Source organism: Myiozetetes cayanensis, unplaced genomic scaffold (genome assembly GCF_022539395.1).
Source record: "Myiozetetes cayanensis isolate MyiCay16 unplaced genomic scaffold, myiCay2020 scf3, whole genome shotgun sequence".
In the NCBI taxonomy this organism is placed as follows: Eukaryota; Metazoa; Chordata; class Aves; order Passeriformes; family Tyrannidae; genus Myiozetetes; species Myiozetetes cayanensis.
In genome coordinates, this window is record NW_026087521.1 from 19,481,468 (window position 1) to 19,494,540 (window position 13,073).

A 13,073-nucleotide genomic window follows, 5' to 3' on the forward strand; every position below is an offset into this window, starting at 1 on the left:
ACTAGAAAGTTACTTGGTGTTTACATTGGCATAAACTTGGTGAACTATTTGGTCTGAAAGTATGTTATTTAGTCTAACCACAGTAAAATAAACCAATATGATGATTTCCTTAAAGTTTTGTAATATATGATTTTTCACTTTAGATTGATTTTAAATTGTGGCATACTACTGGAGCTGCTGAAAATTAGTCCTATAAAGCCTAATCACAGAGTACTTGCCATTTTCAAAGGGGCAAAGTTGTATCCTCCTTGCATCTGGAACTGCCAGCCAACCCTAAAATCCAAAAAGTGACCATTAGTTAGAGATTCTCAGACACATTTTTAACATTTGAGGCAGAATATCACAGAAAACCTTTCCACCAAAGATAAGGGTGCTATGTTTGTTAGAAAGCTTTGGAAGTAGTTTTTTAAAGAAATGTTGCACTAAATTTTTATTTTATTGTTCATCATTTAACTAAGGTGATCCCTTCTAACATTATATTCCTACTATTTCTCTTCCTATATTTAGCCCACTTTCTTTTAGAAAGTCTTCCAATTTGATTTTCATGAAGTTTCTTACAGTTTCATTACTTTCTAGGGCTATCAAAAAACATTCAATAATCATAATGTTATATCTCCTGGCCTTTGTAATGGTAAAGGATATACCCTTAAAATCTGAGGAGTAACACTTAACCTAATCTGCAGGTATATGTGCATGGCTGCTACTATACCCTAATTTTTTAGATTCATGTGCAAACATTTCTGTTACTTACAGTTCCCATCTGTTTGCTCAGCAATCCTATTGTGGAATTCTCTGTATGTACACTGAGAGGAATAATATCTTTCTAGTGATCTCATGTCTTCAGAGTGGAATGAAAAAAATACCTAATCTTGGAAGAGATTCTGTGGTTCAGCTCATATATTGAGATATGTGATTTTAGGTCCCTACAATGTACATATCTGAGTGTGACTAAAGTTCACAAATTACTATTACAGTAAATATAAAAATCTAGCCAATGCAGCCAGTGGGATCTACAGTGCAGTTCAGCATATCCCAAAAGAGCCACCTACATTTGGTCACTTAAGCACCTGACTACACTAACTAGATCTCCACTAACTTCAAGAATTTAGACACCTAATTCAAATGTTGATATCTGTATTCAGATGTCTACATTTCGATATCTTAATCCACAAGCTAAATCCTACCCCAAAATTCACTGAGGAACTAGGTTCACATAGTATCTTTCTATCTTGTCAAGATCATTTTAAACTTGTTTGTTAATTTTATTCCTCTGTATATAGGATATTCAAAAATCTCACTTCTCAGGTTATCAGAAAAAAATCTGTAACTGTCCTGAATATATTCACGTAATGACGTTTGTCCGCCTTCATCTTTGGAGCAACAATGGCTTTAGCTCAAAAACTCTTAATTTTTGTAAGTGACCCTTCTGGTCTGTATTTAGACAGCAAACATATTTTCTACTTTGCACGTGTTTTACTAGGCTTATGGAAACATGTTCTTTGAATGTCCTTTATAATACAATCTCTTCAGTCCCCAATCATTCCAGATTTTTTACGTACATCTTCCATTTGAATTAATCTCTCTTGAATATGGATACGAGAATTGCTTACAGTACTTCAAAGAAGACCTTGCCCAAAGTTTCCTGGTAGCTCAGAATAATCAAATTCACTAGACCTTTGTTCATGTTTACATCATGGGAGCATGTCAGTTTAATCATCATGTGATGAACTATTACACCCACATCTTTCTTCCTCCACTGTTATTTATAAATGAGGACTCACATCTTACAGCTAGAATTCTTTTGATTAGAGCAGTACATGAACTTGCACTTCACACTCCATTGTCCTCTGGTTATGTCACATATGAAGATCTCCAGTCTCCTGCAATTACCCTGACCCTGTAGTCCATTTTGACTACACCTCCAAAGTGTATTACCAGCAAATCTCATAACACATTCCCACCTTTTGTGCCCATGTCATTGATGAAAACATTTATATTAGAATGGCTCTAAGAAAACATTTATATTAGAATGGCTCTAATGATTCTTAAATAATCTCCCTACCAGCACAGTCACATTCAAGAGGAGTTGTTGAGTTAGCCCTGCAGGCAGGTGTTATCTACCAAACTTATCTTGTTCTCACTCTCAGCTTCCTCAATTTCTCTTTTAGTTTCTCATGCAATACTATATCAAATGATATGCTGATATTCAGTCAGATTAAATTTTCTTTTTTTCATTACTTATAAAAAATCAGTCAAAATAGTCTTACACAACACATTCCATAAATTATTGTATCCCATTTTTTTTCTGTTCATCATGTTTTAATTAGTCTTTCCTAAAAAAAAATCACTTCTACATTTTCAAAATCATAAGAGGAAATAAGCCTCGGTCAAAAACTTGGGTTTAAAGACTTTTCCTCCTTTCTTAGCACAAATCCCCAATAAAATTTCTTTAATCAGAAACATGTACCAAATTCCAGACTGTATTACCTCAATGCAAAGACAAGGGAGTAGCTGAGAATATTTCAGAGAAACTGATTTAAAAGATTCCTTTCCTTTTATCTGAAATGAAAAAGATGGTCATGAATCCAGGACTGTAAATGACTTTTTAAAAAGTTAAATGATAGAGATGTAGAAGGTCATTTCCTATAACTATGACCTTCATGAGCATTGCCACCTACAAGTCCCCCTCCACCAGTTCAACAAACTGCTGTGAGCTTTAACTCACCACAGCAAATGCCCCTGCATCTTCACAGGTAAACCATTTGTGGCACAGGCGAACGTAATAATCTTCATCTCGGGGAAAGTTGGATACATTCACTGTTATAAGTTTCCTTGCCCTGTCTACATTATAATCAAACTTTCCAGCTGAAAAATAAAATTCAAGCATGAAATTATCACATCTATTTCTTCATTAATTTATTATTTATAGTTTTATTTATTTATAAAAGGTACAAAATGTATTTCATAACTTGATGGAGATGAAACTCCACATCTATAAATTCTTACCTAGGATGTTTGAAATTATTATTTTTATATCCTGATATTCTTCAAGTTATTCTTATTTTGTGATATATAATAATTTTCATTCCATATTATTTAGTTTTAAAATAGCACTCGCAATACTGACAGGCCAAGACACATACCAATTTTACTTCAACTTTAGTACTTGGAATCTTACAAATACATGAAATATACACACTAATACTACTATAAAAGCTGATTAACCAAAGATTGTAACTTCATTACATATAGAATATATGTAACTGTGTTAGACAAATGCAGTATGTGGGGGGATATTTTAATTTTATTTTTAATATTCATGGGTATGTTGAAATCAGGATAGCAGTTTGGCAAATTAGTTTCAATCTATTTATAAGGTCTTTCTATAGACAACACATAAAACCAGCAATCCAAAGTTTACAGAAAAACACAAATCTATTTCCAAAAGTTTAAGTACTAAATAGGTTGTAAATATCTCTGTCTGCTACCTAGCATTTCCAGGTCATTACAGAGAAGATAATTTTCCAGGACATGACCTATCAACTGCATGGTAATTATAAGTAGTGGTAGTTGGAAATACGTTTTTTCCCTGCTTATTTAAGTATGAAAAAATGTCATGGGGTAGGTCACCAGAAATATCTCACAGCTCTGAGTTGTATAGATCAGCTCACCCAAACAAGCTGGAATATGTTTTCCCACATCACTGTTTCTGCAATCTGCAAAATAGAAGCCAGAGTTTTCCTAAGTGCTGCTTAATTCATATAACTGCGTAAATAAACTGTCAAATTATCCAACAGCTTCCTATCAGGAAACTTATCTCTTATTCTGCTTTTAAAAGGTAGATTTACATTCACTTCTAGATAAAGAGCAAAAAAGAAAAGTACTCTTCCCACACACAGAGATTGTATCACAACATGCCTTAAGGAACTATTTCCTTGGGGTGGGTTTTCTACTGGAATGTTTAAGGCATCAGTCTAAGATATAACACTGCACCTCTTCACCTAGTACCTTACAACTCTGCATTTTTGCCATTCTGACTCCAGGCTTACAAAGAAACACAGGGGCTGTATAAAACCTTATTTTCCCTCCTCTTTATTCACAAAGTACATATATGCTTTAATAGTGAACCAGGATTTATCAGGAAAATGAAAGGCTTTTTAAGCACAAAAAGGCTTTACTTCAATGAAAGTGTGAAATTGTGTATAAGGGATGACATTTTACCAAGGGGCAAGGGCAAGAGCCCCCCACCCCATATGCTCTGGAGATGGGAAGGCAGGACAAATCCAGGGACTGGATCAAACAAGGGGTCTCATGTCATTTTTTGCACTTACCTCCACTGGCCACTCTGTATCTTGATTGGACCACAGTGCTGAATACATTTTTGTATGCACATGGCATAATTTATAGAAAATTTCTAGGCACTTTACCCCAAAATGATGGGAATTTGCTACCCTATCAGTCCAGTAACATGTAAACAGGCAATAGAACAACTAGTTCATGAAAGTAAAAATCAATTTCTATCACCTTTCCTATTAAGCTTTCCTTGTCCTCTGAAACCACCCATGGCCTAACCATGCAGAGAAGCAGAGGCTGCATCTTAGGATAGAGAGCACACAGGGCCGAACCTGGGGGCAGAGAAGGAGCATGTACTGATCACAAGGAGGCCAGCTGAGACAAATGCATAGTGTTGTTCAGTTTTCCATGTACTTTTAGATATAAACTCAGGGTTTTATAGCAAGTTGAGACCTTTACTTGCACACACACAAAAAAATCACTGAAATGTAGACTAAGACTGGTCCTGGCATACATGTTCTACCATCAGTCATGTCAGTGTATCCCACAGTGTGATTTGGACTTGCTTTTGCCTTTGTGTTTTTGGGGGGTTTTTTTTTGTTTTTTCTTTGACAAGATGTTTCTTGAAAAACATCTGGTTTAAGATGTTTTCCTACCTTCAACGTAGTATTCCTGACTCAGCTTGACTTCACAGTAATTTGGTACTGTTTTCATGGTCACATAGATGTGTTGTGCTACATTGACTTCAATACAATTGAATTGTACCTGTACCTGTTTAAAACATTTATAAAATCAAGTTCATGTATGACTTCCAGATACATAAAAACCACCGGTCAACAAGAGTTAAGCAAGTAATATTCTTTGTTCAGATTTATTCATATTTACAAGCAGCATGAAGCAGTCTCAGATATTGTAATATTAAGAATGTAAAAGAAGCAGACGCAGTTCAATAAAAGGATTTCAGAATACCATTATTTCTAATCCAAGATGTTGCTATCTTCTTCAATTTCAGAAATCCAAATATCTACAATATATGAAATAATACTAAAAGCATAGAAATACAGGTATTTAATGCTAACTGAACTTCAAAAGCAAAAAAATCTTTCATACTACCAAAAGGCCCAGTCTAGGCATTTTACAAACACAAACACTTGCAGAATGGGGCAAAAATGTCTGTTTAAATATTTAATGTCAACTTCCACAAATTTATTCACTCCAATAACAGTTTGTGAGACAGAAAGTAATTTAGCAGACAAAAATTGAGGTCCAGTAATAGCAGGTCATTCCCTCACTGACAGCAGTAACTATTAAATTACATATAGAGTTTCATGTTGGATATACTCTAAAATTAGGCTTTGGAGAGACAGCTTCCTTTGCCTAAAGGTAAGTGGAAGAAGCACAAAAATGGAAAGGAATTTAACTATAGGTTATAAAAGGGCATTTTGTTATGGAGTTTCATTTGACAATGCTTAAGTACACAGTTTGTTGCTTTTTTCCACAAAGTCAATAAGAGAAGAAAATAAGAGAGTTACAAAAAAACCTTTTTTCCAAAGGCCTGTAAACATTTAAATTAAAAACAACCCTCTCAAAAAAAAAAAAGTAGTCTACCTTCTTTCCATTAAGCATTTTGCTTTTTTTCCTAGTGAATCTCACATTTGTGCACTGAGACTGTTGTGTGTCCAGTGATAGAGAACATATTTCCAGCCCACGGATATTCTCTGAAATGAGTTAGGAACAGATTTCAAAAATATAATTTAAGCATCTCTAAGAAATATATATATATATATATATAGATATATATCATATCATAAGCTTTCCTTTGAAGTGAAAGGCACATGTTTTTTATGTCTGTTAAAACAGGGACATTATAGATAACACACACATGAGAGTAGGAGCAAAGATTTGACACAGGTTGCTATAAATTAAAGCTTTAATTATGCAAACTTTAAAAATGAACTTATTAGCTCTGAGTGAAGCAACCAGGAAACATCTAAACAGTAACACAAGCATATGAATGTCAGGGTGTTAGTAAAAATAGACCATGCATAAATACTTTGTGTGCTTTCATTTTATTTTAGTGCAGAACTGTAACTTCAGATGTATAAACTCTTTCTCCTTCTGTTGGGGCAGTAACTCATGTCTGAGTTACCAAAGCAGAACAAATTCTTGTGTGTATGTGTGTGCGTGCATGTCAGAGCAAGAAAGAAAAGGGCATCAGTATGCTTGGGGCACTAGTAGAGGATAAGTTATGTGTATTATATTGGAAGCTAAAATTCATTTGTCAGGGTTCAATTGGAAAGCTGATTCCTACCATCCAGACTCAGAGTTCCTTTAATGTTTAAATGAAGAGAGCATGGGCTTCCTTGGACACATTTCATCACTGTTGATATCTTCATGCTTTTCAGTACTGTAGAAGATAAAGATGCAGGAGCATCACGGCAGAAGCTGTTAAAAATGTCACCTGCAAATGCAAACAGAGAAACTTCATTGCACACAGGATATCGGGATGAGACAAAGAAACACAGGTGGAGCTCCAGCTCTCCTGAAATCAGTAGAGAGTCATCACTGATTTCGCAAAGCCAGTACTTTACCTAAGACTTGCACAAGGCTAACTTGGCTAGTTGGCTTCACTAGCAATGCAGGGGGTTGGAAAGAACCACAGTACAGATGAGGTTTTGATAATAAATTTCTGGGTTTAGGAAAGTGTTAACCCACAAGAGGCAGCAATACACTTGTAGTAGCTAAGTTAAGCAGAACACACCTAGACTAATACTGTTTCTAAATAATCAGATCTGCTGGATCATGGCTAAACTAATAGTTTATTTAAACTTTTTTCAAAACCATTACCTGTATACTGCAAGCACTCTCATATCTTTTAGGATTTAATTTTAGGATTTTCTGATGGTCTCAATTGCTGTTAAAATATCACTTTTACACAAGAGGGCACCATTGCATTCCTATTCATGGAAAAATCCCTCACACCTACAGGATTTCCTTCTGCTTTAGACCAAAACAGCAAGAGCAGAATTAATATTATCCAGGGCTTCTCTTCTTCAAGGCACAGAACACAATAATCAGTAGGCACAAAACACAGCTACTATCTTATCTGTCTCATCTTATTTCCCTATGGAAATTTAGTGATTTTAAAGCCTTAAAACATCAGTTTGCAAAGGCAGCTTCTGCAGGTGAGTGTTAAAGGCCCCATCAGTTTGCCATATTTCATCTCTTTCTACTTCTCTGGCTGCCCTGCACAGAAATCAGTTATTTATTTATGAATTTATGTTGATACTGTGGATTTAATCCTCAATGCATTCCTTGAGCTTCTCCACTTCCACTATTTCTAGTCCCAAAAATTTTGAAGAAACTATCATAATAAATAGCCAGGGAATTAGGTTTTGTCCCTTGGCTTTGTGGTATGCAATGCAGCACACATCTTTTTAGCTGTAATTACATCACAGCAATTTTAAAAAATATTTCCTAACCTTCTCAATTCAGTACATAGCGTGAAATTTAAAAACCACCCAAGTAAAACAAAGTATTTTATTGCACATTCTTCTTCCCCTGGTGAGAGTCTAGAAGAACAAAAAAAATTGATTCATATTAGTCATAGTGCTTAACATGCTCCTAGAAGGAGTTCAACTAGTATGGCAGAAAGTATGAAACAGCAGTGCCACAATACCGTTCTTGCCATAAAACTCAGGATAACGCTCTTAATGAAAATCATCGGGAAAGGGTGCATCCTTCAATGTCTAATGTCTAACCAAGAACTGTAGTCAAGGGCAGATGCCCATTGACTCACAAGGAAGCCACATCCCCAGTTCTCACGGAGGAGGAGGAGGAGGAGGAGGAGGAGGAGGTAGAGGAGGGACAAAGCATATCCTTACTTATCCCTCCAACCCATCCAGTGAAGAAAAGAGTGCCCAGCTGAAGCTGAAACCCACTGTCAAGGATCAGATACTGATACTGCAGGACATGAAGACAGACTAACTTTATTGTGGCACCTTGGCTTGAATCTGTCAGGCCTTAAATGCCCTCACACTTGGTATCAGGAAAAATAAGTCCTGCATGATACGTATCAAAAGTCAGAAAAGATAAACACTTCACACCCAAATCTCCACTCCATTATCCTGGGTTTGTGACATTAAGCATATTTTGGAGGGAACAGAATATGCTGATATGAACCAAGTAGAAAAAAAAGGGAAAACGAAGACTCTTTGCCTCAACTGGCAGTAGGTCAACTCTCAATGATTTAAAGAAATATTGGCAACTAGTTATGCAAACCAAAGAAAAAACACAAATCACTCAAAATATATGAACAAGACTTTAAGAGTAGTGGACTACGTTGAAATTTGAAGAATTTATAAACATTTCCACAGAGTTAAGACATCCCTAAGAAAAACAGTGCACAGCAGCCAGGCGTGAATACTATGTTCCATGTTCCAAGAATGGGTGGTGTAATAATCCTGAAGGTATCTCAGGATGGAAAGTTATTGTACAACACCCAACCAATCCACCCACAATTAACTGGGAGGTTATTATATTGCAGAACTACCTGATAACTATTATTAATAATGGGATAGGTGAGGATTAGTTTTAGCTCTGTCTCTGTGCTCAAAAAGATATTTTCTTGACTGCATCATAAGTCATGCAGTTTTAGATACCCAGTGGTATGCAGGAGCAACTATCTCTGCTTAATTCCTTGGTTGTTGGTGTAAATTTCTTGATCAAGGCCCATAATCTTGCCCATTCCTAAGTTTGTGTAGAAATGATTTAAGGGAAAAGCATTGTACATGTGTGTATGTATATATCTATTTATATATAGTCAAAGCTGAGAGTTCTTTACAAAGTATTCTTTTTGGGTGCATTTGACCATATTATTTGACCATATTATTTTTGGGGAGACTGTTACAACTTAACTGAATTTGGTCCATAGTCATTACTGCCTGATGATATGGTATCATCAGATGTCATAGGATGTCATAGGATGCTCAATATCTCAGGAGAATTCCAAGTCAACCCAGGTGCACACTGACGTCAGATCAGCATCCTTAGATGCACAAACAGAGATTTAGGGACCACTGTCCTTCTGTCAGCGGAGCTACTGTTCTCCTTGACCACAGTTTCTATCTTCATATTGAGAACAAATATGTGATACGCTGAATAAAATGAAATTACACTTCCACTTTTGATTTTTTACCATTAATTTTATGATACATTTTGAGAATTGCAAAAAATTCTGCAAAACTCATTAATAATAATTTACATGGATCATATCATGCATGAGGATATTAGCTTTGGATCAAAATAAATATGTGATATAAGGAAGACCTGACAGAAAATTATTTTCATTGTATAAATCATCACAGCATGAGACTCATTTCTGACTAATTCTTCAGTACTCTTACTTTATCATCTTTTAATCCCCCCTTAAGATATTTTCTTCTGGAACATATCCCATTTTCCTTTTTGTACAAGTAGTTCTATCTATACCCCAGAAGACATAAAGATACATCTTGCTACTCAAAGCATCTGCTGAGTAAATCTTTCCTAAATTTTGTGTTTATGACTGATAACTGTAATTAGCCCTACATGAGAGAGGGATTGTTGCTTAATAAAAGGTTCCTTAATTATGAACACATATAAGCCCAGGCATAAAGAAACCAAGGCTTATTATTCAGCATGTAGACACTTTCCTTGTATTTTTGCCATCAGTTCAACCACAGGAGATTATTTTTTTTAATCTGATGATGCAGCAATCAACCCAGAACTGTCACGACAGCAAATCACACCTTATGTACAGTTGGATAATAGAAGCCAGAGCTGAGCAATGAATACGCAATAGAAATTATTAGATGGATAATTTGAAGCCTCAGGCAAGAAGATGAAATTGGAGAACAAGTTTAAAAAAAAAAAAAAAAAAGCTGAGAAAACCTATTAATAACAAGCCTGGGCCAACACCCAATGCAAAATCCTAACTGGTTTTTGTCTTATGTGTCTTACAACAATTGTAAGAATCTGAGCTACTTATGATACTGACAGTGCTAAATCTGTGAGCATATCTAAAGCACACTAGAATTGCTTCACTGGCATATCATTCCGTGAGTATAAATTACAGTAGTATTTCAAACCTATTTGCATAAGATTTATCATAGTATCTGCTGCATCTGTTCATTAGGATTATTCAACAAAATTCATAAACAAAGTAGATATGTTCCAAGATAACCACATGGTGCACTTCAATTAATAAATACCAAAATTTGCTACTTGAAAGTACTTAGAGCAATTATGAAATTGATTAAATGTCAGACTGACATCCTCTCTTTCACAATGGATTGCAATGCACAGTAAATTAAAAGGGTTTCACAGTTATATGTTCAGAAAATATTTCAGACGTTCAAGGATACTCAATAGCATGCTGATATACTGTTCCAAATACATTTTCTAAAAATGTAAGGCTTTTTTAAATGATTGATATTTTTACAGTAGCTCTTATGTACTACTAATAGTCTAGAAGAGCACGAGGAAGAAGGCAGTCAAAGCTATGTTGCCAAATACTACTAGGCTGGTGGTTCTAAATTCTAGGAAATAAAATCAGCTTTTTGTTGCAGCTGAAAGAAATGACTACTGCAAAGGTCCTCTACTATACAGTTAAGGTCTTTCAAGGTAATTTAACCTTGAATAGTAAATAATAAAAATAATTTTTAATAAGTAGAAAAGGAAGTATGGAAAGGAGTATACACCCACTGTTACACAAGCGAATTAGGATGGAGACAAAAAAATGGTTTTTTCACCACCCCTGTAAGGCTGAGTCATCCTACATGTTACTTGTATTAAAGACAACTGATAAGTCATTTTCAGGTATCACTGAAAAACCTACAGCCAGTTTCATGCACATCATCTTGAAAGACAGGGATCTTCAGTTTACAGATCCTTCGATGCCCAAAATCTCTATCCAATTAAGAGAGAAACATCTCGTTTACGCTTCTGTGCTTCATCTGCATGTCCCTGCATTAGGGATTGGACCAGATGACCTCCAGAGGCCCCTTCCAAACTCAGCCAGGCTATGACTGTGACCTGAGCAATTCTTGCAGTCAGCAGAGAGGGACAACCTCTTTCACCTCCCTCCCAGCACATAAATCATCTTGTCCTACAACAGGCAGAATGAATCACCACCTCATGGTACCTGTGAGTCTCCACTATCTAGATCTGCATTTGTGTAATACCCAACACAGATTTTAACTCGTAACCAACAGATTTACAGGTGTCTTTCCCTTCGAAACCAGGGCTGGAGTGTTTGATTTCCTCAGACTATACTGCTCAAGGAAATTAAGGCATGCTTCAGCTAGCAGAGCTCTGCTTCTTCTTCTACCTTCCACGGAGTTTGTGTAACTAGTAGCTCAGATGTCTAATCCCAACAAGATTCATTCACAGCCCTTGAACCAGCCACCCAAGGTTCGCTCTGTTCAATAGAAGATGAAAGACTTTTTCAGGTGGAACTTTTAACTGCATCCTGTTCTTTCTGTCCACCTCAACACATGTCCCACAAATGCATGTGTTCAGAATAACAACTCATTGACAACTGGCATTCAGCTCATGCACAATACCATAGCATCAGCTTGTGGCTCAGCACCACATCTTCTCCCTGTCTAGGTGTTCTCTGCCAAATGGATTCAGGAAAGGCATTGTGGAGACAGGCAGTGCTCAGAGCTGTGCCTCCAGCGAGGACTGTCCTCTCAGGGAGAACTAGGACTGTCCTCTCAAGGGGGACTGCCTGCAAGGCAGCTGCCTTGTACTTCCCTGCAAATGACTGTGTGCACTGGAGAAGTGATGGCTGGAGGCTTCAGAGTTCAGGTAGTTCAAGACCCTGTATTATTACTGTAGGCAATAATAATAATAATAATAATAAACCGAAGCAATAAAAATATGTGACATGACTAAACAAACTCTCTCAATGACCATTTGTGATAAGGCAAATTATAAAACAATTGTCATTATTAACCTATTGTTTATCAAAACATACCAATTTCCGATGTTTTGTACAAGAAAACTGGTGGTAAATACCCTGTCATGACAGTGATGTTATGTCACTACGATGGTGGATTTATTATCTTTAATAAATTATCTTTTTAAAAAATATATAATAAAAATGTGAATGACATATACTCACCGGAAGGTTTGCTTTTACAATGAATCCCCTGTAAACAGAAACAAAATATTGTAAAAGCTACAATAAAAATAAATATTGCTAAATCATTGCACACAAATACGAACTATATCTTAAACAGGTAATCATATTCATAGTTCACAATAGAAATAATTTTCAAGGTTAAAAGATTTTTCAAATACAGTGAAAATGCACATCACTACTGCATATATCAGCCTCATACGTATGGAGACACAAGATCAGCATTATCCTCATTTTCACATATTCCTACTGAGGTGTGTAATTGTTCTAACAAGTGTAACAGTTCCATCAAATACAGACAGCATTTTATCAGGCACTGCCATTCCCACTGACCAACAGCTTATGCATTGTTTCATTAAACTTTACAATGGATTGCTTCATACCAGGGCAAAGAAACTCAGTAATTTTTTAACGTAAGATATTTAGAACACTGTTGAATATCATATGATTTTTAGAAGATCCCACTAGAAAGAAAGTATTATGTTAATTGCAAATGAAGTTTAGAAATAAGACTTGCCTTTTTATTTCTGAGATCTGGCTCAGAAGCCTGAAAATAAAATTACTCAGGCACAGTACTTATCGTGTTCAAGTGGGA

The 13,073-nt window shown here is 35.8% G+C and overlaps 1 protein-coding gene across 1 annotated transcript in view; it reads right to left on the bottom strand.

The window, feature by feature from the left end:
* IL17REL (interleukin 17 receptor E like) overlaps positions 1–13,073 on the bottom strand; it is a 41,087-nt gene that overhangs the window by 11,605 nt on the left and 16,409 nt on the right. The window contains exons 2-9 of the mRNA XM_050324522.1: positions 12,461–12,488; positions 6,605–6,754; positions 5,902–6,011; positions 4,950–5,064; positions 3,672–3,716; positions 2,726–2,865; positions 2,488–2,559; positions 219–273 (exon numbers count right to left, since the gene is read on the bottom strand). Coding sequence (XP_050180479.1) covers positions 219–273; positions 2,488–2,559; positions 2,726–2,865; positions 3,672–3,716; positions 4,950–5,064; positions 5,902–6,011; positions 6,605–6,754; positions 12,461–12,488 — 715 coding nt within the window. The remainder of the gene's footprint in view (positions 1–218; positions 274–2,487; positions 2,560–2,725; positions 2,866–3,671; positions 3,717–4,949; positions 5,065–5,901; positions 6,012–6,604; positions 6,755–12,460; positions 12,489–13,073) is intronic.